At 41.9% G+C, this 26291-nt stretch overlaps 6 protein-coding genes across 11 annotated transcripts in view; 4 read left to right on the plus strand and 2 right to left on the minus strand.

The window, feature by feature from the left end:
* Positions 1-68: 68 nt before the first annotated feature.
* mrpl30 (mitochondrial ribosomal protein L30) lies at positions 69-2490 on the minus strand. Its single transcript, XM_020100620.2, has 5 exons — positions 2188-2490; positions 1339-1416; positions 924-1070; positions 534-607; positions 69-357 (listed from the first exon to the last, which is right to left on the minus strand). The coding sequence occupies exons 1-5, from the start codon at positions 2227-2229 to the stop codon at positions 225-227; spliced, it is 474 nt and encodes a 157-aa protein (XP_019956179.2). The 5' UTR covers positions 2230-2490; the 3' UTR covers positions 69-224.
* Positions 2491-2910: 420 nt separating this feature from the next.
* Positions 2911-4999, plus strand: mitd1 (MIT, microtubule interacting and transport, domain containing 1). Of its 2 annotated transcripts, none has more exons than XM_020100621.2 (7): positions 2911-3208; positions 3298-3402; positions 3599-3735; positions 4021-4107; positions 4198-4310; positions 4398-4458; positions 4549-4999. In XM_020100621.2, the coding sequence occupies exons 1-7, from the start codon at positions 3064-3066 to the stop codon at positions 4642-4644; spliced, it is 744 nt and encodes a 247-aa protein (XP_019956180.1). In that variant the 5' UTR covers positions 2911-3063; the 3' UTR covers positions 4645-4999. The 2 variants fall into 2 exon arrangements, with proteins under 2 accessions (XP_019956180.1, XP_019956181.1); XM_020100622.2 differs by having other exon boundaries at positions 2915-3208; positions 3301-3402.
* A 747-nt stretch (positions 5000-5746) lies between these two features.
* On the minus strand, positions 5747-7882 carry LOC109637951 (polyamine-modulated factor 1-binding protein 1-like). Its single transcript, XM_020100632.2, has 2 exons — positions 7746-7882; positions 5747-7373 (listed from the first exon to the last, which is right to left on the minus strand). Exons 1-2 carry the CDS (start codon positions 7761-7763, stop codon positions 5868-5870), a joined length of 1524 nt encoding a protein of 507 aa, XP_019956191.2. The 5' UTR covers positions 7764-7882; the 3' UTR covers positions 5747-5867.
* Positions 7883-8811: 929 nt separating this feature from the next.
* On the plus strand, positions 8812-17719 carry cracdla (cracd like a). Of its 5 annotated transcripts, none has more exons than XM_020100570.2 (10): positions 8813-10318; positions 11541-11600; positions 12161-12305; positions 12413-12548; positions 12627-12776; positions 13577-13825; positions 13910-15077; positions 15708-16666; positions 16972-17092; positions 17188-17719. In XM_020100570.2, the coding sequence occupies exons 2-10, from the start codon at positions 11552-11554 to the stop codon at positions 17379-17381; spliced, it is 3171 nt and encodes a 1056-aa protein (XP_019956129.2). In that variant the 5' UTR covers positions 8813-10318; positions 11541-11551; the 3' UTR covers positions 17382-17719. The 5 variants fall into 5 exon arrangements, with proteins under 5 accessions (XP_069389755.1, XP_019956129.2, XP_019956131.2 ...); XM_020100572.2 differs by having other exon boundaries at positions 13913-15077; XM_069533652.1 differs by having other exon boundaries at positions 12213-12305.
* Positions 17720-18622: 903 nt separating this feature from the next.
* Positions 18623-21577, plus strand: creg2 (cellular repressor of E1A-stimulated genes 2). The gene is made up of 4 exons (XM_020100550.2): positions 18623-19146; positions 19434-19603; positions 20005-20118; positions 20799-21577. The coding sequence occupies exons 1-4, from the start codon at positions 18721-18723 to the stop codon at positions 20938-20940; spliced, it is 852 nt and encodes a 283-aa protein (XP_019956109.2). The 5' UTR covers positions 18623-18720; the 3' UTR covers positions 20941-21577.
* Positions 21578-22987: 1410 nt separating this feature from the next.
* Positions 22988-26291, plus strand: part of mgat4a (alpha-1,3-mannosyl-glycoprotein 4-beta-N-acetylglucosaminyltransferase A) — a 28057-nt gene continuing 24753 nt past the window's right edge. The window contains exon 1 of the mRNA XM_020100693.2: positions 22988-24012. Within this exon, the coding sequence (XP_019956252.1) occupies positions 23919-24012 (94 nt within the window). The 5' untranslated portion in view covers positions 22988-23918. The remainder of the gene's footprint in view (positions 24013-26291) is intronic.

Here is a 26291-nt window from a genome sequence, read left to right on the forward strand (position 1 = left end):
AGTAACTGGTATCTGAAGAAAGTTGGTAAAAAACCACTCTGGAGAAGGTGAAACAGAAGCACACAGAATTCTAGTTTGTATAATGTGTTTAATATAGAAAATGAGCAACCCGTTTCTCAACTGTCATGGTTGTGGAATCTGAACTGGTATACATGGAGCACATGTTTACATGATATTTATGTACAACTGGATTATAACTGGACCATCACTTAGTGAGAGTAAGGCTAGGATTCAATGGCCTTGGGTTCTAGAGGTTGGAGGAGGCGACGGACAATCAGCTCTCCCTTGCTGTTAATGTAGGTCTCGGCCATGTCCTCTTCAGCAGGGAGTCCGTACGGCGTCTTCAGAGGCTGGATTCTGAATGAACCAGGAAACACATGACATGAAATAAATCTTCATGTGCAACTTGAGTTATCAGACTTTATTTTACTGAAGACCTTGATGATGTGCAGAGTTCAATGCAAGTCTGAAAGCAGCTTTAATGTCCTAATTCAAAACAAGTGTTTTGCCCCCTTTTGGCAAAGGAACCTTACCTCACCAGGTGCTTTACAAATTTCAGTCGGTTGTTGACTGAAGGAGTATTTTTGTGAATCACAGGGACGTGTGCCTAAACAAAAAGAGAGAACAAGGTGTAAAGAACTAAACAAATCACAAATCTATAGCGGACAGATTTGTAGATCAGCTTACTATTCTCAAATTACTTCCTGTTGAGAGCATGGCTGGTTTTGTTTTCAACTCATGAGTCTGTGTATCTGTCATTATGTGGAACTAGAGACATCTAGTATAGCAGGGACTTTGCTAGAGCAGGTTTTGATTCAACTGTAAAAACTGCAGCGCTCATGGCTCATCACAGGATGGGCTTTAGTTGTCATAAACATTAAAACAGAGGAGGCAAACTGAAATGGGTTAACAGTCTTACTTACCTTATCAAGCCCCAGATCTTTCACCATGTCTTTCTCCCAGTACGGTCTTCGCATCACACTTTTTATCCGAGTCACTATGTGCAGTTTATGAGGTTGGTCTGGATCTCCTCCATATTTCTCATGTTCCTTTGATCTCTCAGCAAGGAGCTGTAAAGAAACACAGAGAAGCTGAATATTAACAACATGGAAGATACACCGAAGAAGTAATTTAATTGTTTAGAAGTGCAGAGCAAAGCAGCATCATTATTATGGTTCTCATTCATGCTTTATTACCCTGTGCTAAGCTGCGGAGTGTGTTCATATGTGTGCGTGCACAAGCAAAATAATTCCACAAGGTGACTGTTTTTTGGTCATTTTGATTTGAAAGGGATGGAATCCTCCATCGTCTCCATTCAAACCTCCTACTGATTATTACCTCTTTTGGGATCCTTGCTTTGGAAAACTTGCTGCGTGCAGACACAAACTGGGGTGAAGGTGCAGCTTGTGCCAGGATCTGTAAACACACAAACAACAGTGGCAAGACCGAGTTAAACACAGAGGCTGAAGGCAGCTTTGCTCACTTATATTAAAGAACACAAGTACAATGACTTGTAGATTTGGATTCATTGATAACATGATAATACAAACTGCAGGACAGTATCTCTGGCTTCATTTAAAAATGAGTAAGCAGGACGAAGTTTGCATAATTTTAGATGACATTTAAGATGTGTCAACACTGAAGTAGCTGCTAGAACCATCCTCCATAACTGACACATCAAACTGGAACTCAATATAGAGAATGGGTTTATCTACATTACTGAAAGGAATCATATCTGTCATTATGGAACAAGTTAAAGTGTCATATTAAAGTGGATAATATGTTATAAGAGCCAGACACTGCTATCCATTCCACCTTGTAAACGATATTTGTCTTTTGAAGGTGTGCCTCGTGTTTCCTCACCACCATATGAACAATAAGTGTTTGGAAAGAATTGACACACTGCCAAGAATAGTTGGCTCTTGTCTTTTGATTACATTTTCACTGGTAATGTAAAAGACGTTCTTCTCTTCCCAGGCACGATCTATATCTGGGTCAGTTTAGTTTACATCACTAGGATTATTTTATATTCAATTTCCTGCCAATAGATCCCTTTCAGCTAACTCTTACACACTGGACCTGGTTTCTTTAAGGACTGTGCTGCAATACTTCATAATGGATTCTGTCAGTATCTTCCAGTTTCTAGTTATATACATGATTTAAACTAAAACACAGTGATGTTCTTACCTTTGTGGACAAGGAGCTCAGACCACGACAAACACCTGCCATGTTTTCTTCAGGACACGGTTAGTTCTTCTTCAGCTGCATCAAGGTTACAGTCCCCCCGACAACACACACACGAACACACAACTAAGCTCAGCACCCAATGAACGAACACACAACTGTGACTATATTCTCATCACATACACTAAAGATTATCGAAGTATTTATCCAAGAGCTGGAAAACAGCAGCGATTCGGTTTGTTCACGTTGGATTCATCCTCCATGTATGACCCAACCGGAAGTGCCGGGGAGCTACGGTGCAAATGCGCCGATGTGACAAATATTACTTGCACAAAGTTCCCACCCCACTTTATTTTATAATTTAAACCGAGAATCAATAAACTATTAAAAATCTGTAAGAGAAATATGTTTTCATTTTACTGTATGTGTTTGTTTGTCTGGAAACATCGACATTTTAAAATGTAAAATTAAACACACACTTAATTATTAATCGTTTCACTTTAATTTAATTTATTTACCTTTTAAAATCGACATGCTATTATTTTATGGATTGGTCGCATTTTTCGTTTTCAAATGTTTGGTTATTTTATTTGTACTTTTTATTTTCTTTGCACTAAATCCATGTGTAAATCATTTTCAATTCACTAAATCTCCTGTAAAACAATATGAATAAAAATGGATTGATTGGAAATAATAGATTGATTGACTCATATTATCCATCTTTTGCAGTATGTTTCCCCCGGACTTATTTTTGTGGTGCTCTCACTCAGCCGTCAGGAAGCAGTAGCGTTTCTTCCACTGAGTTTTCTCACAACATTTGATCATGAGCACATTGTCCGTTTTATAGAATTGTGTCGAAGAACAACAGGCGACACAACCATGACACAGAACCACGTGTCAGGGATGGAGACCGCCGCCGTGTCCGTCCTGAAACGGGCGGTGGAGCTGGACCAGAGCGGCCGCCTCGCCGAGTCTCTGGTCTGCTACCAGGAGGGAATCCAGCTGCTGATCGACGTGTTGAAAGGTCTCTGTCTGTTGTCTGGACTCCATAGTTAGTTTAGTGTAAACACGGAGACAGGGACCGTCACTGTTTCTTCTTGTCTCCTCTGTCAGCAGCTGTGAAGGATGATTCCAAGAGAGGACACTACAGAGAGAAGACACAAGGCTACATGGCCCGAGCCGAGCAAATCAAAGCTCTTGTCAGCCAGATGAAAGAAGGTAGATGTCATCGTCCATCCATCCATCCACCCACCCATCCATCCACGCGTCCATCTATCAATGCATCTATCCATCCATCCATCCATCCATCTATCCATCTATCCATCTATCCATGCATCCATGCATCTATTCATCCATCCATCTATGCACACACACACACCTCTAAATGTGCTTTTGTTTCCCTCTGTCCTGTCAGACGGGAAGTACCACGAGCAGAATAAAATATCAGAGGATGCTACAGGTTATAGCTACGAGGTTCTGTTCAAGCCGTACATCAGCAGTTCACTGACGGAGGTCTGGGTGGAGGACCCATACATAAGACACACCCACCAGGTACAGATAGCAAGTAGTTATGACTCATTGATAAGAGTTAGCCACATTCAAGAAAATTATTGATCAGGCCAGCTAATTCCTAACCCTAAACCTGTTCTTATATCTTCACATAATCTTTTCAGTCAGAAAGTTATTGTAGACAATCAGGTGTAAACAGTCATGATATTTAATCTGTTTTCAGACAATAACATACCCATGTACCGCTTTGTTTTGATGATTAATAGCTTCACGTTAGAGTTTTAATCTCATATCAAAAATGCCCCTCATCCCCTCATTCCACCACAGCTCTACAACTTTGTTCGGTTCTGCGAGATGCTGCTAAAAGCGCCATGCAAGGTGAAGAGGGTCCATCTCCTCACCTCCCAGGATGAAGTAGGTTATTTATATATAATGAGCCCACAGCATCCTTTGCCCTCTCTGCAGGTCGTATGATGGTGTTTACTTCTTCACTTGCTTCTGCAGCCGGACAGCAGCCAACAGACAAGAGCTTTGGCCGAGCTCAAAGAGAGTCTCAGCGCTCATGGAGTGGATCTGGATCTGCAGTACTCCTCTACCATTCATGACAGGGAGATCAGGTGCAGCTGTCACACATAAGACCTCTTAATGTTCATCACGCTGGCTTTATTTTGTGGCAGTAATCTAGATATGATCTTGTTTTACAGGTTTGACAATGGTTGGATCATAAAGATAGGAAGGGGATTGGATTACTTCAAGAGACCTAAGGTGAGTTTTTATACTTCATAGTAATCAATCCTTTAACTGTTATCTATCACTGAGCTCAAGTTGTAAAATATGTTGCATTACGTCCCACAGGGCCGCTTCTCTATCGGATATTGTGACTATGACCTCAGACAGTGCCATGAGACCACTGTCGACATATTTCACACCCAACACACTAAAACACTATGAGATTCCTGAAGCTGGATGTACTGTTGTTCTAACTCAAGGGACTTCATTCACTTTCCTGCCTTTAATACACACACATGCTCATCTGCTCTACGGGTGGATTTTTGCCTTCATGTAAGCTTTAGTGATTAGCATCATGTTACATTACGCATCTTGTCACGGATACGTATCACCTTTCAACCATCAACCAACTGTGTGTTGGAATATTTTATATTTCTTCTCTGGATTCGTCTTCATCACTTTCAAGCCGTCTTTTTGAGGGTGTCATACCGCCACCTGGTGGAAATGTTTCTAAATAGGTTTTTTTCAATTTTTATTGAATTATAAAAACATTATTAAAAGTGCTTTTATAACATCATAACGTCTCTGTGTTTTTCAAATTCTTTTGAGTTTTCCCTGTGACTTAAATATTCAGTGTTTTTAAAGTACATGTGATGATAAAATAAGTCCTGCAGAATTAGTATCTTAGCTAGCATAGTCTAAGTTTTCTACCTCTAAGTGGTTATTTTAGTAGTAAGTAGATGAGTGAGGATTTATTTTTTTGTGTGAAACAATATATTCCACTTTAATTCCAAAATAATCTTAACTCACCCTCTTCATACTTTTTGCCAGAAACATCTTTCAAACAGGTCCCAGGACTTTCAGCTATTCAAGTCACATTCAGAATTATTATATTGTATTTGAATAATCAAATGTTTATTTTAAGTTTAATTGAAAATAAATTTTGAGATTTTTTCATTTTTTAGTGTCCAGGTATGAAGACTATATCATCACTTTAGATTTTTTGTTTCTGACTGTCTTCCACTTGGCGTGCACACACACACACACACACATACAAAACTAAAACATACAATACTAAAACCAACTGTTAACCCTTAAACTGCCAATTAAAAAAGTGAGGACTGGTCAAAAATGTCCTCACTATGTAGGGTCTATGATTAAAATGGTCTTCACAAAGATATAAGTACAGGAGCAAACACATACCTTTCAGGCCTTTCAGGTGTTTCAGCAACATGTTTCTTGTTTCTCAGTTTCCTCAGCTAATGATTTTCAAACATTTCAAAGCAATGTATTCCAATTGATTTTGGAATAATTTAAGAAGAACTTCACATTTACAAATGTTTTTATTACAAACATTGGGAAAACTGGGGTAACATACATCCAGAGCCCATGCAGGTGTCAGATCAAAATGTACATTAATTTCACATTGAGGTCAAAAGATCATCTCAGTTCCAATGGACAGGGTTCAGGGTTTTGCAGGGTTTGGAGTTGTGAAAGGATAAACCAAGTGCACACCAATCCAGGTTTAACTTAGACTGATTGAGATCCGCTTGGGGGTCCCCTGTCGCATAGCCAAGTCTCTCATATCTTACTTGGAGGGCAGAGTGACTTTTAAGCACCTCACGGTAATTAGAATGAATTTCACTATGCTTCTTTCCAAGATCTGTATGTTCCTTCTGGAGGTTTTGTAGAGAATCTGTTGCCTCATGCAAAGCAACCTTCTGCTCCTTCATCTTCAGCTCATTGGCTTGTCTGAGCTGAAAGTTCATCTGCTCTTGTATCTGACATTTGTTCTGAGTTTTCTGGAGGGCTAAAGCCAAACGATGCTGCTCCTCTAGCGCTTTTGTGTGCTGGACCAAAGCTATGTTGAGTTTGACATTGCACTTCTCCAATGTGTCCCTCTCTTTTTCAAGAGCAATGAAAGTTTGATCGGCTCTCTCCCTTTCTCTTTCAAGAGCAGAGGCAGTTTGACTGACTCTCTCCTCCAAGATAGACCTTTGTAGGTCATCTTGATGTTGGGCTTGTCTTGTCTTGCTCTCTGATGGACTGGGAGCTCTGCATTTATATTGAAAGTCATATTTTGCCTCCAAAGCCTCATATTTAGCCCTGATATTCTTGTTCTCCATCCTGAGTGTTTCCATCTCATACGTCATACCCTGTGTGGCTGCTGAGACTCTCCTTTGCATCGCAATTTTTTTGAGCGCCCCCGAAAGGTGGGTTTTCTCCCTTTTGAGTTGTTCTTGGAGTCTTGAACAAGTTTCTCTGACTTGCTGGTGCTGCATTTCAGCAAGCCGACTCTTGTGTAGGGCATCCTCAAGTTCACCAGTCAGCCGGACATGTTCATTTTTGTCACTCTGCTGCGAGACGGCAGCCTCATAATGGAGTTGGACATTTTTTGCCTGCTCCTCCCTGAGATCTGAGGCCCACTGGGTATTTTTCTCTTGCAGCATGGAAATAGTAGTGCCCTTGGCTTCATTATTACTTTGAAGATTCTCAATACTGAAGAGAAGGGATTGGATTTCTTTGTCTTTTTCACAGTTTTTCAGCCTCAGCTCACAGAGTTCCTCTTTTAGATTCTCAACTGATTGTAGCTCACGTTTGAGTTTTTTGATCATCACATAATTGCTTTTGTGATCAGCTGTCATTTTTTCTATCTGCTTTTGAAGCTTTTTGTGTCTTTCCTGGTGATCTTTCTCCGATCTCTTAAGATTAGTCATTTTCTTTTTCGTGTATTCCATTTCAACACGAAGACTGTCTTTTTGAGCTTGCTCATTCTTTAAAACTTTTGAAAAAGTGTCTTTTTCTTTTCGCTCCTTCTTCAGGGCTTCTTTTATTTTGGCGTGAGCTCTTTTTGCTATCCTCAAGTCCTCCTTAAGAGCAGCACTGGCTTTTCTTTCCATTTGCAGTTCTCTTTGTAGATCAGAAGTTATTGATGTACTTGGGAATTTCTCCTGTAAAACATAAGACAGTTATTATTTTTCATTCATGTTCATTCTTGAACAATGTTTTTAATTCAACATACAGTATATATCAAGCTATTAACATGTTTATTTTACTCATAGGACAGAAATATTTAAGTGTTGTCAACTGATGAAATTGAGTTGATAATAGTGCAAGATGGGCTACATTTCAAAAGAAAAATGAATGTTTGCAAGATAAGATAATCAGTAAATTAATAAATGATTCCTTCTCTGATTCATTTTATTTCAAGTCTACTTATAATTTTATTTAGGTGGTCTGAAGTCTGCAGCAATTTTTAATTCAAAAGAGCAAATCATTTTTGTGCCATGGTGGTTTTGTTTATTTTTAGTTTAGACAGTTACCTGCTCAGATTCAGACATGAAGTACTTCTCCTCAGTCTCTTTCTCAATCTCCGCCTCATTCTGCCCCACAGTCACCTCTGTCTCAATCTCCCCCTCAATCTCCCCCTCAATCTCCCCCTCAATATTCTACTCAATCTCCCCCTCCATCTCCCCCTCAATATTCTCCTCAATCTCCCCCTCAATCTCTCCCTCAATCTCCCCCTCAATCTTCTCCTCAATCTCCTCCTCAATCTCCTCATCAGAAATTTCTGGATTAGGAGGATACAAGAAAACATTATCCCACATCGACATTTCTTGATTTCACCATCTACTGTATTGTATCAACAATTAATGCCAGGTGTGTGTCCAACAGCAGATTACCAGTGTCCTTAGATGATTTGATCTCACCACAATCATCAAAGGATTCACCAGTTCCTTTGATGTATTTGGATCTTCTTCTCTTGCAGCTCCCACATTCACTTCGTACACATAAACTGTGGCTTATTTTGTAAAAACATTTGTGCTAGGACTTTGTTATTCACAGTAAAACCTTAAACAACCAGAGGAGCCTTCGTAAACCCCATAGACGCATGTTGCCAGACCCTTACATCAAAGTCAGGAATGTGGTTTTAAAACTTTCAACTCATTGATATGATGCATATAATCACAGTTTCTACCACACACACACACATACACGCTTACAAACACACATGCTTCTAGAATTTCCTTCAGACTTCGTCTGCCAGTTGGTGATTTGCATTTCAACATTTTTGTCAGTTAATTATTTAAAGTCTTCCACTTCTTTTAGTGCAAACATTAAAAAAAAAAAAAAGTCTTCTGCTTTGCTTTCCTGCAAATTCAGCAAAGCCAGTGTGCACTCTCAGCTTGATTCAGCAAAGCAACTCAGCATTCACACTGCATTTTTAGCAGGAAACGCATTTTCAAATTTTTATTCCATTCCACCTTTACACAACAGTTTCTGCTGCTCCTGGCTTTAGACACACAACTTCAAAATATGCAGTCCTCAGTTCATATATCATCTGGTGTTCATGTGTTAGGGTTAGTAGGGTTGTTCATCATCAGTATGCTGTGGTAGCAGTGATTTGTGTCTCTCTTCATATGAATTTGATGATAATTTAACAAAATAATTTTCCCAAAACAAACCTCATTAAATATTCATGGGAATCATTTGTTTGTATGACTGGTCACGCTCCTGAGTTCAAACAGTGCTGCAATCGGATTATCTATCGGCCTTAATCTTGATATGCACAGGCCCCATCTGGGCTTTGAGAGGAAAAAAATGATAATCCATCAGCGAATCACATGAACCAGAGACCATCATTACTGTTTTCTGTTTGACTTGTTGAAAGGGACCTTGCATTACAAGTGTCAGTCAGTACCATGTCAGTATGTACAGACAGCTCCTCTATAGGACAATACATTTGCTGTAAACATATTATAAAATAAGATATGCCTGCATGAATACTGTCCGGGATGTGTAGATTACTGACAACAAATCCATGAATGGAATTGGAATTTTAAAAAACAGCACATCCCAGACTCTTATGTCACTGTTAACATGCTGCATGTGGTTTGTTGCATGTAATCCAGATGTCAGCGGCTGGGTTTATGTTTTGCAGGTTTATATTTCCTGCTGCTCTCCATCCCTCTCACTGACTTTAGCCCAGTGGCCTCGATAGTCTCATCTCTGAATACTATCCAGTGTGATAGTAGGGTACCAGTATATGAATATGAGAGCTATTGACTGATGTGTCGGCCATTCCTTTGTCTTTGGCTGCCAGTTCAACTGCCAAACATCCAAACCCTAACCTTTACCTTAACCGTCACATCTAAATGCCTAACTCTTAACCTAACCTTAACCATCACAACTAAATGCCTAACCCTAATGCCAACCTAAACATAATTTAAGCCCTAATCCATAAAACAAGTCATCTCTCTTTTAATAGCTCTCTGAAAAAGTGAGGACCGAAAAAGTGTGTGTGTGTGTGTGTATACACACACACACACACACACACACACACACACAGGGGTGTAAAGTGTAAACAGTTCTATGGGCTGTAATTCTTGTATCCTCGTCCTCTTTCCAACTGGAGCTTTATTTTTTCCCTCTACTCTCATTTCTGGGCCTAAAATCAGGTTAGCGTTTTATAAGGAGCTTAGCGCAAAGGGCCACAGTGTGCCACTAATGTAATAGAGTATCTCTCTCTCTCTCTCTCTCTTTCTCTCTCTCTTTCTCTCTCTCTCTCTCTCTCTCTCCCTCTCCCTCTCTTGCTCAATCACTCTCTCTCTCTCCTGTCCTCTTTTCTCTTTGTGCATTTGCTCACCCTGTCATGAAGTGACCTTCTCTCTCTCTGTCGCTCTCTCTCTCTCTCTCTCTCCCTCCCTGCCTGTTCTTTCTTTCTTCTTCCACTTCCCTCGCTCCCTTCCCTCTGCATCTCCCTTCATCCGCAGATGTGCATGACGCAAGCCTGAGGTTTAAACATTAGGACAGGGACACAGCCGAGACGGAACAACTCAACACGGAGTGGAGGACAAACTGGAGGAAGGGGAGCAGAGCTGCTGCTGAACGCTGGGTTAGTTCACTCATTGTTTTACTGCATTGTGTGTGATTGTGTGTGTGTGTGTGTGTATGTTTCTGTCTGTCTGTCTGTATGTTTTACAGGTTTTCACATTGAGAAACAGAGCTATGTTTCCTGTGCATGTCAGGTGAATGTTGTGCGGTGGCATGAGAAGTTTGTGATTAAGCTGTTGTAGATTATGTTGCTGTGAAATTTTACAAGGATCTCTCTGCAATGTCAATAATCCATGAGATTATCCTCTGGTTCTGTTGGGGCTATATCTTGGCTCACCGGATGGCAAAAACTCTTGCCTGATGCGTGAACACTTTTTCATTCCCTGTGGTGGTAATTCCACTGACGAATAGAAATTCATGTGTAGAGGTTCAAACGTTATGTAAGTATAAATATGACACCACAGGCAACTTTCAGAGTCTCGAGCTGCTTTTATGTGCCTGTATTTTTTTTAAGAGTTCATGCTTGAGCCTGTTGAGTGATATGAGAAGTACAGTGAAGTGCAGACACATCTTGTCTTATCAGGCAGATGTGCTGTAAAGGATAAAGCTTTGTTGACACCATGCAGTTTCTAGGATACACAGGGAGATGAAACACTGAAATCACAATTATGCAAATCACTAACAGAACAGTATCACCAGGGGTGGGCAAGTATGTAAAACAAAGCTAACACACTCCCTGCACTAAATCTTGCATTCATTGACATGACAAACCAATCAGGATGTTTGTCAGGCACGAGTGAAGCTGGCTGGGACGAACATTTTTTTGCTTTTTCCAGAGTTGTCCAGGCTGCACTCAGCTTTGCTGTACCAGAAATCCTCCTCTTTCACCTGCATGGAGTGTTTTCTTCATGAGGCAGCACTAAATGTTTTTTCTACTGTGCACTATGCTCTTGTTAAAGTGTCATTGTTTGTATTTTGTTGCTCGTGAAGACAGTTTCTTTATCACACCCCGCTGAGCAGCAGTAAAGGTTTGTTCTGTTCCTGATAACACCTATAAACCTTTGAACCTTAAGTCCAGTGTAACATCCTCTGGCAATCACACAAATGCATCAAGTGCATGCAAGCTCCCTAGAGAACAGAGATCACACGCTCACACCATGTTAGATTCCCCTCAGCATATAAAGACAACTTAAAAAAAAATTCTGTACCTTAAGTTTATCGTCACAGTTGCTACTTTGTATTAGTACCTTTCTTTTCACACTTTCCTGTACACTTTTCTTTAGAGCTCAGACCAATGGAGGCTTCCTCTGGAGATATAGAAGAAGGCACTGAAGAGATCCCAGGTGAGATTATCTGTCGTGATGCTTTAAATTATGGTGGGAAGACTTGATGACAAAAGCGAGTGGGAAATTAGGGGCTTTGTCAGCATAACAAAAAAACATGTGACTCGCACAAGCCAAGATCATCAGTGATAGATGAAAATCTTCCGCACAAGCTGACACACTCCTGATGTTACAATAGAAAAGATCATTTAGACAAGATTATGCAAGTTATGCTTGTGTGTGTAGTATAGGTATCTACTAATGTTGTGGGGACTTGTCTTCATTATGGGAACAAAAACCAAGTCCCCAAAACGTAAGGTTTACATTCAGGTTAGGGTTAGGGTTAAGGACGTAGTAACTATGGTCAAGGTTAGAGTCTCCAGAAAATCAATGAAGGTCAATGTAGTCATGGGGACGTGTGTGTGCGTGTGTGTGTGTGTGTGTGTGTGTGTGTGTGTGTGTGTGTGTGTGTGTGTGTGTGTGTGTGTGTGTGTGTTTGTGTGTGTGTGTGTGTGTGTGTGTGTGTGTGTGTGTGAGAGAGCTGCTGTGACCTGGATCTCCTCCATCTCAATCTCTGTCAGGACGCAAAAAGTCCAAACTAAAGTCTCTGAAAACTCGTCTCTTCGGTCGAAGCAAGAAAACAGGTGGAGAGGGAAATGGAAAACTCAGTCAGTCGTTCAGCGACATCACTGCAGAAGAGGGACTAGGTTCAGAGGAGGATTTGGTGTGAGTGCCTATATGACAGTAAATCTCAGAAAATGTCCTCTATAGCTTAATGTTCTGTCCAAATTTCTCGTCTAATCATTTACACTATTTCTGTTTTGCTACCTCAGATGCTCGCAGGGAATGATGGGATCCCGAGCGTTGTCCCATGACAGCATCTTTCTGGCTGAGGGGGTTCTGACAGACACTGAACCAGCCAGGGTCTTATCCCAGGAGAATGTTCACAGCAAGATAAAAGCTCTGCAGGTATAAACTCTCACTTCGACTTGGGCCTTTACAAATGTAGGTTTATTTGTTTAAACACTTGGTTCTCTGGTATCATAGATGAAGCTTCAGCAGCAGAAGATGCATTTGGGGCCACCACCTCTGGTTGTGCCTGTCAGACGCCCAGAAGACCTGTGCAGCCGCTCAGAGGATGAGGGCTCCTCTGATGTCTCAGGAAGAGATGTTGCATCACAGGGAGGCGTCTGCAAGGTAATAATTCATCTCTCTTAAGTGATAAGTGCTCAGTTATCTGCATGGTTACTCCAAGTATGTGAGTTTATCTTTGAGTGTAGCTCTGTAAGTCATACTGACATATAGTCTCAGTACATTAGCTGAACTCTGTCACACTGTCCTCTGGAGCCATAGCTTCAAGTTTAGCAGGAACAAGAGGAGAAGATGAGGAACAGGCAGCAACAACAATATGTGCCCATCAGTTTAGAGGCAGGGCATTTGAAGTACAATACTTCAGCATGTTTGTGTTCTTTTCTGTTCTTACAAAATATAATCTTAAACTGTGAAAACCCAGAACCCTGCAAGGAGGGAACACCTCTACATTTTCCTGATTCATTTAAATCTGAGAATATATTTGAGTACATTTGAATTAAAAACTTGATTAAAAGGCAAGTGAAAACCCAAAATGAATTTATAAATCCCTTAAAATAGTAAATATTTGATACAGGATAAAGTTCAATTGAGAAGAAAACACAATAAATCCTAATATATCTTCATACTGTGAATATTCAAACACATTACACAAAAAGTAATTCATTATGCATATTTTGGGGAGGGTCCTGCATGGTTAAACACACGACTTTTACCATCGGCAAAAATACACAGTTTGTGCACTAGTGAGTATTTACAGCTGCAGGACAGTGTTTGAGGAAGTGACTCAATAATCTATAATGCTTATATGTTCTAACTTTAAGGTCCTGCAGTTAGGAGTCAGTTTAGGTTTAGGTGTATAAGGAATAAATATGATGAATACAATTTCATTGATTTCTTCTTTTCAGACCATACCCCAGCCACCCCCTCGTCCTCTCTCACCCATCTCCAAACCTGCACTGATCAAGTTTGCGCACCAGTTTTTGTCCCATCCTTTACCTCCTACTGTCCCATCCACTCCGCCCATCATTGACAGTCCGTTGGACTTCAGTTCTCCTGCTCAGTTCATCCCCTGCCTGGATACCTCTGCTGCACGCCACCGGATGTCCGTTAAGCCAAGAAACCAGCGGGCCAGCACCAAGAAGAGACTCACTACAGTGAGTGATTCATACTGTTTGTCAAACAACACACAGCACACCTCCTTCACTTTCCTGACCTCACTGTCTTTTTTGTTGTTGTAGCAGACTGATTCTAGGCTTCTGTCACACGCCCTGAACAACATTGACCACCCTCAGTCTGTGGGAGAAGAGGAGCAGCAGCTTTGTGCTTCAGACAAGGTGTCACTGCAAACAGAACAAGGAGAGGCAGATACTCCGACCACAGCTCAGCATCTTCCTTCCAAATCCCCAGAGGTTGCACCAATCACTTCAGAAGAAGCCCCCAAATCATCCAGTCTGACTTCTTCCCAACCGGATCAGGCTCCTCCTGGGAGAATACCCTCAATCTCCCCGCAGGTTCTTCGACCTAAGCCTCAAAGACCAGTGGATGTGATGTCGGTTGAACGACCACATTCATCCTTTATAGAGTCAGAACTCAAAAACAAGAGAGAGGGGGATTCTGAGATACAAGTAATGTCCCACGACAAGAGGAATACTCTTAAAAAGACTGGAATGACTGAAGAGACCTCAGACCAGATCTCCTCCAGCTCAGCAGTGGCATCCAGGCCTTCCTCTATTCAACAGCAGGTTAAAGATGAGATAGAGAGCATGAGAGGAATAAAGAGATCAGCCCCAGGATCTGGGTCCTTCCATTTCTCCATCACCACTGCCAAAAACCAAGATAGAGAGAGACCTCGATCTGGCAGTTTTGTGGGAGTGCTGATACAAGCCGAAGCCAGGCACAAGAGCAAAGGGGGAACGGAGGAGAAACGTTTTGCAGGCTCAAGGGAAAAAGAGGAACTTAAAGACAGAGTCGGACCCTTCGCTGTGGGACACCTGAAACAAGAGGGAGCTCTACCCAAAGGCTCAGGAATTACATGGGATAAGAGGGACACCCTCAAAAAGACAGAACCAGTGGCATCTGCGTCTAAAAATGCAGCCGCAGACACAGGCACTTCAGCAAAGGAGGAGGTGGAGAGTAGCCAGGAGGAGGTGGAGGAAGCAATGGAAGCACAGGAGGAGGTCCAGGAGGAAGAAGGGAAGACAGCATTTGGTGTGAAACTACGCTCAACATCTCAATCGATGAGAGTTCGAGCTGATGCGAGTCTTAACCATTCCTCGAAGCTTCCAGGCGGTGAGGACCAGTGTGACAAACAAAACAGGCAGGAGATGAGGGATAATGTCGGCTATGTGTCTAAAAAGCCGCTCCTCTCTTGTACCCCATCCACCTCTGGAGACACTAGAGTGTCAGGTGAGTTTTTGGAGAAATCGTTAATCTACTACCTCCTCCAAGGAGATTCAGTTTTGTTAGCGGGATTATGCAAAAACTATATCATGGATTACAACGAAAAGAATCCATTAACTTTTGGTGTTGATCCGTATCAGGGTGATGGATCCAGGATTTTCTTTTTCACTTTATTTAACATTGCGAGATAAAACATTGACATTGATTTCTCTGAGAATAATTCACGGGTCTAGATTTGAAAAATCATGCTTGTTTCAGGGATTAATATTTATGTGTGTGTGAAATTTGGTGCAGATCCAAATAAAGCGAATAAATGCATTAGGGAACTGTGGGCATTGGCAATCATCTTAGTTTCAGGTAATTTTTGTAAATTTGTTTACTCCATATTGTGTAATGAGCCATGGTTTGAAATTGCCACCCACAGCCATATTTTTCAGTCTTGTGTGAAGTTAATCATTGATTCCCTCTACAATGCTACACCTTTGAAAGGCGATAAGTCCCACATTGTAAATAATCTCTCCATAGAGATAAGATTCTTACTGATCACAAAAGACCTTTGCACTCATTAACATGCCACCCAGGCTCACTTTAACAGTGCTGTCAAGTGTGTCTAACAGATTTGTATGACCTCCACAGATCCAACCCCATCTGGTTCCTCCCTTCCACTCAAGAATACCTCACCATCTACAGGCGATTCTTCCGTCAGAGAAGTAGGGACTTCCCCCTCTGTGCCTCAGGAGCCCCAGCCTGCCCCCGCACCAGCCTCGTCTGAAGTGTCCTGGATGAGCCTCGCAATGGAAAAGACCAGGACCCTGCAGCAGCTCTTCACGAGCAGATTCCCCAGAGACTTTACTGGAGCGCAAGCTGTGGCTCGACCGCAAGCACAAATGCAGCCGACGACTCAAACAGAGACGCAGATTGGTGCACAAACGCAGACACAGACTGTTAAAATGCAGCAGGGTTCAACACCATCGCAGGCTGCAAATCAGCCATCAAGCGATACAGTGAAAACTGCAATGGTGCAAAGTACAAGTCAAGCACAAGCTGCCAAACCATCACTAGTGTCAGTGCAACAGAACACGGCTTCTACTGGTCTGTCAAACACTCCTAAAGAAGCACAAACATCCAAACAGACCAATGAATCCCAGTCACACCCAAGTAAGACTCAGTTTGCCTCACAGTGTCTGTCTCATCCACCTGTACAGACCAAGTCATGGACCACACAGTCTCCTCTACGCTCTTCTACACAAGCAGACACCTCGCCTCAGTTAGCACTGCAGGGGAGAGCCACCCAGTGTCTTGCACAATCTTCCTCCAGCCAGCAAGCCACCTCCCAGTCACCTACTTGGACTAATCGGGGTGTCCACCCCACCAACCAGCTCAAACCCACAGCTTTAGTTTCCACCACCTCATCGACCACAGCTCCTCCTCCCCCAGAGTCTGCCCTGAGAAAAGTGGAAAGAGACACAAGCGGGCAGGAAAAAGAGGGTCCCTCACCTGTAGGAAGACGAGCAGTGTGGGGCGGGTCAGTGAGTGAGAGGGCTGCTTTTCTAGAAAAACAGGTGGAGTGGATCACACCAGCTGGAGCAAAGGAGGTTTGTGGTGCATCTTTGCAACTGTGAAAACTAACTAAAGGATAAGTCCAGTAATATACTACATTTTCTTCTTTTCTGGATCTGCCCCAAAATGTAATGGGTTCTTCGTTATGTCTCACCTCTCCACAGGATTTCAGTTGAGTAGTTTATGTGTAATGCTTGAAATTAACTAACAAACAAACGAAAACCTATGCTCCTTTGCAGAAGTGAATATTATTTAGATTCAGAGATTCATCCTTTAACTGCCTGGTTCATAGACTGTCATCCTATCCTGATTAGATGATCTAACACTCAGCTCTTCTCAGGTGGAGCTGAAGAAAGCTCAAACAGAAGCGCAGTCATCAGATGAATCCCCTGTCTCTGCCAATACAACGTCTCCGAGCACATACACAAAACCAGAAGGAAGACCAGGGGTAAAACTTAAAGGTATGTTTACAAACAGAATAATAATCATCACGACATAGAGAGTCAGTATCTTGCATTACAGCAATATGACACAAGGGTTTTTTGTTGTTGTTTAGAGTCGAGCCCCACCAACATCCCAGACAGGCCCTGTGAGGACAAATGGCTCCGGAAAACGCCGGCATCTTCTTTGCCCTCATCGTCCCCCACACAGTCGTCAGAGTTGCAGTCCATATCGGACAGCGGCCAACCGTCCTGGATGGAACTGGCGAAGAGAAAGTCAATGGCCTGGAGTGACAAGACCATGGACTAAGAGGGAAAAGAGACAAATATAGAGAATATGGCAACATGAAGATGAGCTGCCCTGCAGACAAATACCACCTTTATCAAGGTTAATGAGCTGAATGTTTGGTGCGACTGTGAGAATGATGTGGATACTGTGATCATTTATGTTGTGAGGCTGTTGTGTTTGAATTGTATTTAATTGTAAAGTGTTAATGTTGAAAGATAGAGTACATGTTGAAAAGTTCACTATGATCCCTCTGAACCACAACCACTTTAAGATGAGGGGTATTTCAGAATCACGTTTTATCTGATTTCATCATACAGCTGTTGACACTGTATGTTAAATAATAAAATATTTTAATGTCACTTGTGGATTCCCTTTGTGTACAATGGCAAAGTCACAGTAACAATATGCATGTTATATGCTGCTTTAATAACATCAGAAATTACCTCAAAGACCTCTGTCTGAGGTTCACATATTACATGCTAGTGTGCAAACAGTACTAAAGGTCAGATAAAGCTTGGACAGAGACCACACAGAGGCTCAAAACTTATCAGTAAAATGTTAAGATATATTCTTTTACAGTCTGGTAGTGTCTAAAGTGCAATGAGGTTAGGACAGGGCTGATGTGATTGCCCACCTTAGTTCTGGTTAAAAGCCTGGCAGCAACAATCTGTATTCACTTGATAGACTCTTTATTCACTGAAGTAAAAAGGCTGTTGCAATAATCCAGTTGGTCTCTGTATTTAAAAGTTAAAAAGTTAAAAACTGATTTTTGAGACATGCTAAAAACAAGACTGTACATGATTGTGCTGTCCAAACATTAAATTGCTGTCAAACCAGATGTCATGATTCCTGAAACAGGCTTGAACTGTTCCAACAGAGAGCCAGTAGATGGCACAGTGTGCTACACCACCTGCTGATACCCAATGAAAAGAATCTCTGTTTTAACTCTTGTCCCAGCTTGTCCCTGTGTGTTGCATTACGCAGTTATGAACAAACATATAATAAGAAATCCATTGCTCACTAATTTGGTGTACAGCTCCACCTGCAGGCCAGATTTTCACCCTGTACCACGCTGCACACCCATCATTGAGGATGGTTTATGAGCAATCTGTATGAAAAACCCAGTGAGAATATAGAAAATAATTTCCCTGCTGAATAACCCCTGTTTTCTATATCTTACACTTACTACTTAACCCACATTTGTTTGTTTGTTGTTGTTATGATGTATTTCCCTGGTTGGCCGGTAGGGGTCAGCGTAGGCAGCCTCTGTATCTTAAATTGTCCGGAAGTGCGTCCACGTGAGTTTTGTAAACATAATAGTGAGCGGGTGAGTGCGGTCACTCTCCCCGAGCTCAGTGCTATGAAGGCCCGTTACATTCTCCTGGCGCTCCTCGGCAGCGTGCTCACTCCCGGTCAGAGCTACACCCTGAGGAGCTCCGTGTCCTGGGTCGTCTCCTCCAACGATGTAGTGGAGGACGCGGACCTGTCGGAGGAGGTGGCCCCGGCGCTGCTGGTGGACGGCGCGGGGCTGTGGAAGCAGGCGTACCCGTCCTCCAACGTCCTCGGAGACGGCGCAGAGAGCCCCGGGGAGCTGGTGAAGCCCGAGAGCGACGGTGTGGCGCAGCTGTCCTCCCGCTTGTTTTCGTACCGACTGGAGAGTGTGAAGAGTTCCGCCGGCGGCGCTGCTCCCCCGCCGCCACCGCACCAGGAGACCGCCCGGACCGCCCGATACATAGCACACTACAGTGACTGGGGACATCTGTCCACCATCTCCATGCAGGACAAGGTACAAACAGGCATGGCGTGATGTAATATGTACTGTACTGCAATAATAAGGCTCATACTGTTATATAGAGGTCCATCGGCGGTGACCCAAGTATCATTCCTCAGTACATTTTGCAGGTACACTTTTCTTGAATACTTCCAGCTTCTATTTACATCCATACATTTACTTCAGCAAAAAATGCTATGCTATTACCATAGAAACACTCAAGTGATCATCTTAACAACTTCATTGCTGACTTTGCTCTTTATTAAGAAGTTTTTGTTAACATCCTGTTTTGTTTTGCACAGATTAAAGGTCTCCCCTTTGGGAACATCTTCTCAGTCAGCGATGGACCAGCTGACAACAGCACTGGAGTTATCTACTTCTACGTAACTCCGATGGACAACTCTGTGTCAGACCTGAAAAATAACCCGTATGCTTCTCTCACCTTCTCAGAGGCAGAGGGGGATTTCTGCAGGTAAACCTCGACATTTAATGTGCTCCACTGAGCCCATGAAAACAGTGAAAACTGGGCCCCAGTTAACCTGTCACCAGTTCTTCCCACACTGAAACATGTTCACTTTTTCTTTGCTAAAGCTTTGTTGTGTGGTAATGATAATACACAAATGATTTGCGTAATGTGTAATGGAACACAAAACACACATGCTTAAAACATCTTCATCTTCATCTTCACACACACAGCCTCAAGTTAATGAAGTAAGAGCCACTAGCAGCAGCATATGTGCTTTGGTCTAAGGCTTGTGGGGCCCAGGACAGTTTCCCACTTTCCCTGATTGGTCTTGTCATTCGGTGAGTTATGACTATAGGAAACACTGTGTGTGTGTGTTACAATGGTAACTTGGTCTTTTATACCTCAAGGCAAATGATGTATGACCCAGAGGATCCAAGATGTGCTCGACTCACACTGACAGGCAAGATGGTGGAGGTGGCGCCAGAGGAGCTTGCATTTGCAAAGGAAGCAATGTTCTCCAGGTAAAATAAAAACAGAAGCCCTTTTCAGACATGAATGAAGTAGTCCCAATTTTCCTGGCATTTTCCAGAGTTAACGTTTCACAAATGAAGAACGCAGCAGGAGATTGTGGGTCAGATGCATTTTTCAAAAACAGGAAAATATCAGCAACATTCAGTCGAGGGGTGGCATCTGATTAGAGCATGCAGGAGGCAGGACAGGAATAAATTCCGCTGTGGAAAGCACGTCTTCTTGTTTACATCACATTGACACAAACAAGTGGGCCCTTATCTTCCAAAGCTCTCTAATCTCACTGTCTCTCTGAGTTGACACGAAAGTCTTCTGTGTATGGCACCTCTTTTTCATCCTGAGATATTTGTATTCTTTGTGTTTTTTTCAGTTTTGCTTCCGTCACATGTCGGATCATCATGTCCACTTGCTAACTGTGAATTATCTAGATGGCTTCCTGCTGTATTCTCATGTGGGCTCACTCAGACATTTGTCTGACATTTACAAGGGGGTGGAGACTAAATCTTTTGGAAAATGTCCAGAGCAACTGACTTGAACATTTGGTTTCTCTCATACAGCCCCTCTGGAAAATGTCAGGAAAATGAGTTTGGTGCTTTGTCTAAAAGCAGCTAAATATAATTGGCACATGAGTGTTGTGCAGCCTGATCATGCAATGCTGTTGGTTTTATTATAGACATCCTGTTATGGCGAAGTGGCCAGTGGGACACAAGTGGTTCTTCATGAAGCTGGAGTTGATCCAAGTGTGGCTGCAGGACTGGGTCGGGGGCGTTTCACTCATACCAATCGATGACTACTTTAAAGCAACACCCTTCTGAGAATATCCCTCCCTCTGCATCACGTCAGCCTACAGAAACAGACCAGTCAGCTGTCTGCACCGCACGTCACTCAAAGAAGGGACAAGACAATGTTCACAGATTACTTAAAAGCTTTTTTTAATTCACCATTTTTTCTTTGTTGCCCCTTAATTCAGATTTTGGGACAAAATCAGTTCATCAGGTTCCTGTGTGAATGTATTTTAAATCACCATCAGTGAGCTTATTAAATTTAAAGGTCACAGTCTTCACTGCTGGTATAGACTGGCCTGTGTCATTAATTAATTATTTTCAAACAATAAATGGCTAATATTGTATGGGTTTGCATCAAACTATACTGTATTTGCTGTTCGAGAAATAAATTGTGAACATACAATTCTTGCGCATATTTAATTTTTAATAAAACATTGATTTATTGTGTTCACTTTGTTTTAAAGCTTCGCTGGGAAATGTATTGTCAAAGGATTAAGTTGGTTGAAGAAGTTGTGTGGGTGATATAGGACATGGAAATAACTAGGGCAACTATTAGATGAATTGGTTATTAATAGATTGACTAAATCTCTTCAAGGTCGATTGAGCAGCAGTTGTTGGCTTAAACTCACATCACATTATCTTAATTAATAAATGGAATTTTAAATGAGCAAATGTCAATTTTTGAGCACTTTAACAACACTTCATGTGATTGTGAAATCATGTGATATGATCAAAAGGTCAAGAGCTGTTTCTAAATGGTCGCTGAGTAAAGTTTTGTCAGCTGCTGTTTTCAAGGTCATGACTGGACAATGAACCCTTATTTAGCTGGATGATACTGTCCCCACACAGCTGCTCGTATGAATCATCAGAGCTGTCTGATTCAAAAGCAATGCAATGTAATTGGGTGTGAGTAGAATAAGAATTTACCTTTTTTTGACTATCATTACCACTCTCCACAGAAATGACCTCTACAACTCACCTTTAAACTTAATACATTTTATCATATAATGTGAAGATGTTTCCTGGGGAAAGAAGGTTCTTCTAATTATTCTAATGGAGTAGTTGGATGCATGGTTTCCTGTGATGGTGCATACAGATAACATCTAGGTGAATGCAGCTGAAGGTAAGGCCACTAGATGACGTACTTTCAACTTGTTGAATGAGGAGTGGCTGCAGCTCCAGAGCAGAGCAAAAGAATTAGGCAAGTTTCAACCGAACTGGTTTTTTCAGTATCTGTCTCATTTATATGATCAGATAAAATGAGGGAATAATACAATCAATTTAATTAAACATTGACCAATTTATTTTTATAATTATCCCATATGTATACCTCTCATGGTGAACACATACCATTTTAAACTAATTAATATTGTAAACCACACCTGCCTATGTACTGGTAGTAAAAGCAATATATACATTTCAGTAGCTCCTCATGCATAATACACAAACACAGTATACGTCCTCGTGCAATCATTCTGTACAACTCAGTACGCTTCTCTACAGATGTCTTCGGTCTGTAGTGAAAGGTGTATACTATGATCATTTTCATATAATATGTATTTGTAGTTTTATCCTATCATTTCACCATTTATAGTATTTCATACTCATTTCGTCTCCTCTACATCATTTGCACTATCGGCTGCAGTAAAAGTTTATAATCCTATTTGTGGGACCAATAAAGCTTCTCTTATCTCCTCTTATCTCCTCTTTAAACACAACTTTGCAACAAATTGCTCCAATATATGTATATATATATTTGACACTAGCGATATGTGCAAATATAAACAGTTTAAATCCAGATGTTAGATTTAGAGGATGGATGATCCATACATTGTTTTTTTTTAAATCTTGCACTCTATATCCTTTTGGAAAGTCCAGCTAATAGTGTACCTCACTGGTGTAAATGTCTGACAGATAAAGACACGATTTAAATGATGTAAACCTAGTTGCAGTTTTTTGGGGCCTGGTTCTGTGCAGCTAACCCAGACTTTAACGGCTTTATTTTGAAAGTTCTAACCGGAAACCCTGCTCACAGCTACTGGAGGGTGAAAACTGATCTTCAGGTAATTTAGTTAAAAACCCTAATGTGGACGTTTTAACGCAGTTTCTTGGTACTATCTCGTGTTGGGACGCGTGTTGACAAGAAACGTAGAACCATCCTTCGGGGGACCCGCGGCGACTCTCCCCGCTTCCTCCCCCGGCTGCTTTTGTTTTGGTAACAGGCAGGTTGACGGACGGGACCCCTGCTTCTCGGCTTCACGCTAGCTCCGCAGCTAACTAGCTCTCACGGGCTGTGTCGCAGTCAGTCTCCGGGTCGAGCCACTAGCCACGGCCGGTGGAAGTTAGCGAGTGTACGCGGGAGAGATTAACACGAGGTTGACCTGGGTAGCGACACGCCGCTTTTTATCTATTTGTTATCCATCTGTTGCCAGTCGAAGCAGAGTCAGCGTGCTTTGAGGCGTAGCCCGCGGGACGCCGTCAGAGCCGGAGCAGCCTATCCCAGAGCATCAGCCGCCACACACTCGATATGCTTCCTCCGCGGAACTTGTAGCTAACAACTGACTGTGAGACGGAACCCCCCACCTCCCCCTCCACGATGGGTTACGTGGGCAGCTAGCTTGTTCGGCCTCAAACCACCATGCGAGCCGAGTTGTCACGGAAAGCGGTTGACTCGTGACTGATCGCTGGAGGACGGGGCACGGGAGGAGCCCGCTACTGCCCTCCGAACAACGACCGGAGCAGACGCACCGACACCCAGGGGTACAGCCGAGCAGCTCCTCTCCTCTTCTCTCCCCCTGTGCTCACACTCCTGCTTGCCTGGAGCTCAACTTTTTTTAAAAATTATTATTTATTTCAAAAACCATTTGACGCCCTCATATGTCTGAGTCCACGGCCGAGTCAACATCCTCAGGGCGGTGAGAGGTTGGAGGGAGGGAGGGAGGGAGGCAGGCAAAGGCAGCTCCGGGGGTCCCCGACACTCAGCCGAGGAGAGGCATCGCTGAAATGAGATGAGGCTCAGAAATGGAACTGTGGCCACTGCGATTATTTTCTTCACGTCTTTCCTCAGTCTGTCCTGGTACACAGCGTGGCAGAATGGCAAAGGTACGTGGAGGGACACACGCACACACAGATGTGGGGATGAAGGACTGGTTGGCAGCGGGGGACATGAAGCTTGACGTGGGGTCAACATCAGCCGCTTGTCGCAGGACAGCAGGTGTTGCCTGTTATTCACCGATCACCGGTTGTGTTGATCGAGCCTCTGGACAATGTTTCGTCCCTCACAAAATAACATGATAGTGTTGCAAAGAATTACATGCTGTGATATTTGGCCTCTCTCACCTTTATTTACAAGCTTTATTTCTGCTCATTGAGAAATCATTGAGTTCAAGTACAGAGACAGAAACCGAGGAGAAAAACAATTCAACAAAGAAAACCAACATACCAACATGTATTTATAATGCACCTTAGTATGAGATACTTAAACATCTGGATTAGAACAATAAGAGAAATCTAGAGTATAAAAATGTAGAGATAAAATAATCCTTTATTAGGTTGAAGTGTAAACCATTTTGATCGTGGCTACAGTTACTTTATGTACAATGCACATTAATAAATAACACTATACATTTGTGATTACATAAGATAAGTTATTTTATTTTATTTCAGGTTGCCTTGTAAAACTGGATAGGTTCATCTGAAGAATTAGTCCTGCCCCAATTAAATGAATAAACAAAGTAAAGTAAAAAAAAACATACAGACTTTGCAACGTTAAAATGCCAATAAAATACAGTTATAATATGAGACATTACAGCTAAAATAACTTGGCCCAAATATTTAAAATATAAATACAGTTATATAGAATCAACGCAATATGACAGCGGATCTATAGTCAGTCCTCATCTCACCTCATTAACTTCAATCGGTTACGGACAATGTGGTTTGTCCCTGTCAGTTTAAAGCACAGTTTACGAGACTTATAATAACAATTACAACACCATGTAATGCCGTTTACCCACTTGTAATATAATATATCATGTAATATATTAAAATATTAAATTATTTCACGAGGGCATAACCCATATTTTTTACATGTCCTGTCAAACATCTGGCCTCAGGCTCAGAGTGTTTCCATTGTATCAGTGGCCCGAGTGCTAACATGCCATGCTTAACTCATTCTGTGTGGTGGAGGGGGTTATAATGGGCCTTGGTGATTTCTTATCAGCGAAGTGTAAATAATAGCAGCTTTTCGACAAATTCCAAGCCCGGCTTTTTCGTATCGTGATTTATTTTGGAGTTTATCATCTAGTGAAGTATGTTCCTCTGAAAGGAGTCCAGTGAGTGCCACCACTAGAGCAAGAAGCAAACATAGGTGGGTCCACAGTGTGATAAGCAAAGGTCAAGAGAAAATGCCCACAGCTTTGACTGTGCACCTGTTGATACAGTCCGGTACATCTGTAGTCAGAAAAGGGATCTCCACAGCATTTTATGAGCTAGCAGTTTTCTATAAGTTGGAAACAATTATTTGCACTTCACAGTTGTCTTTACAGTCGATTAGTATATGTTCAAATGTACAACTTTTGAAGCACTGAAATGGGAAACAGGGAATCACACTTATGTGAGAGAGTTTTCATTTGACAGTATATCAAAATTCAAAGACATTGTCTCCTTTTCGACTTGAATATTGAAGGATAATCTACATGCCATATTTGCAGTACACATTTTGACTTGTCAAAACAGTAAAACCACAGGTGATGCTATCAAGATTAAAAATGGCCTCCTTGTGTCATAGTAAGAGGTCATGTGCAAAACCAGGACCCTGAAACAATGACAAAAATTGAATTCAGCAATCATTGTTCGTATTATTGACACTGTTGCTGTTCCTGCTTTGATATGTTGAAATCTATGAAAGGCTAAATGTCTAAAAAAGGCCTTTAAGGTATCACCAAGGTGGCTATTTGAAAGCAAACGTGCTGGCCTGTTCAGTGACAGGAAGAGCCAAGCAAACGTAATGCAACATGAAGAAACTCAAAACATATACCCTAAACACAAGCAAGGGAGGAATCTGACTTCCTTTGGTTGCATGCCAAGTTTTCCAGTATGAGCACACATGCACGGAATGAAGAGATGATGCAAATACAATAGAAAGACAAAGAGTCCTTCACTACAACAGAGGTTCCTTGTGAGTCAAATGGCTAACAATAGTACCCAAATATCTCCCAAAACCAGACATTTTGAGCAAAATTGACAAGTGTCTATTTCTCGTGTTTACCACACACATATTTATTTTGTGTTGTGTGGGTGTTGCAATGTTTTGTGTATTTGCTCTTGATTAGCCCCAAGAGGGTTATGTTCACATTACTGTTTGTCTGTTAGCAGGATTA

Source organism: Paralichthys olivaceus, chromosome 10 (genome assembly GCF_024713975.1).
Source record: "Paralichthys olivaceus isolate ysfri-2021 chromosome 10, ASM2471397v2, whole genome shotgun sequence".
Lineage (NCBI taxonomy): Eukaryota > Metazoa > Chordata > Actinopteri > Pleuronectiformes > Paralichthyidae > Paralichthys > Paralichthys olivaceus.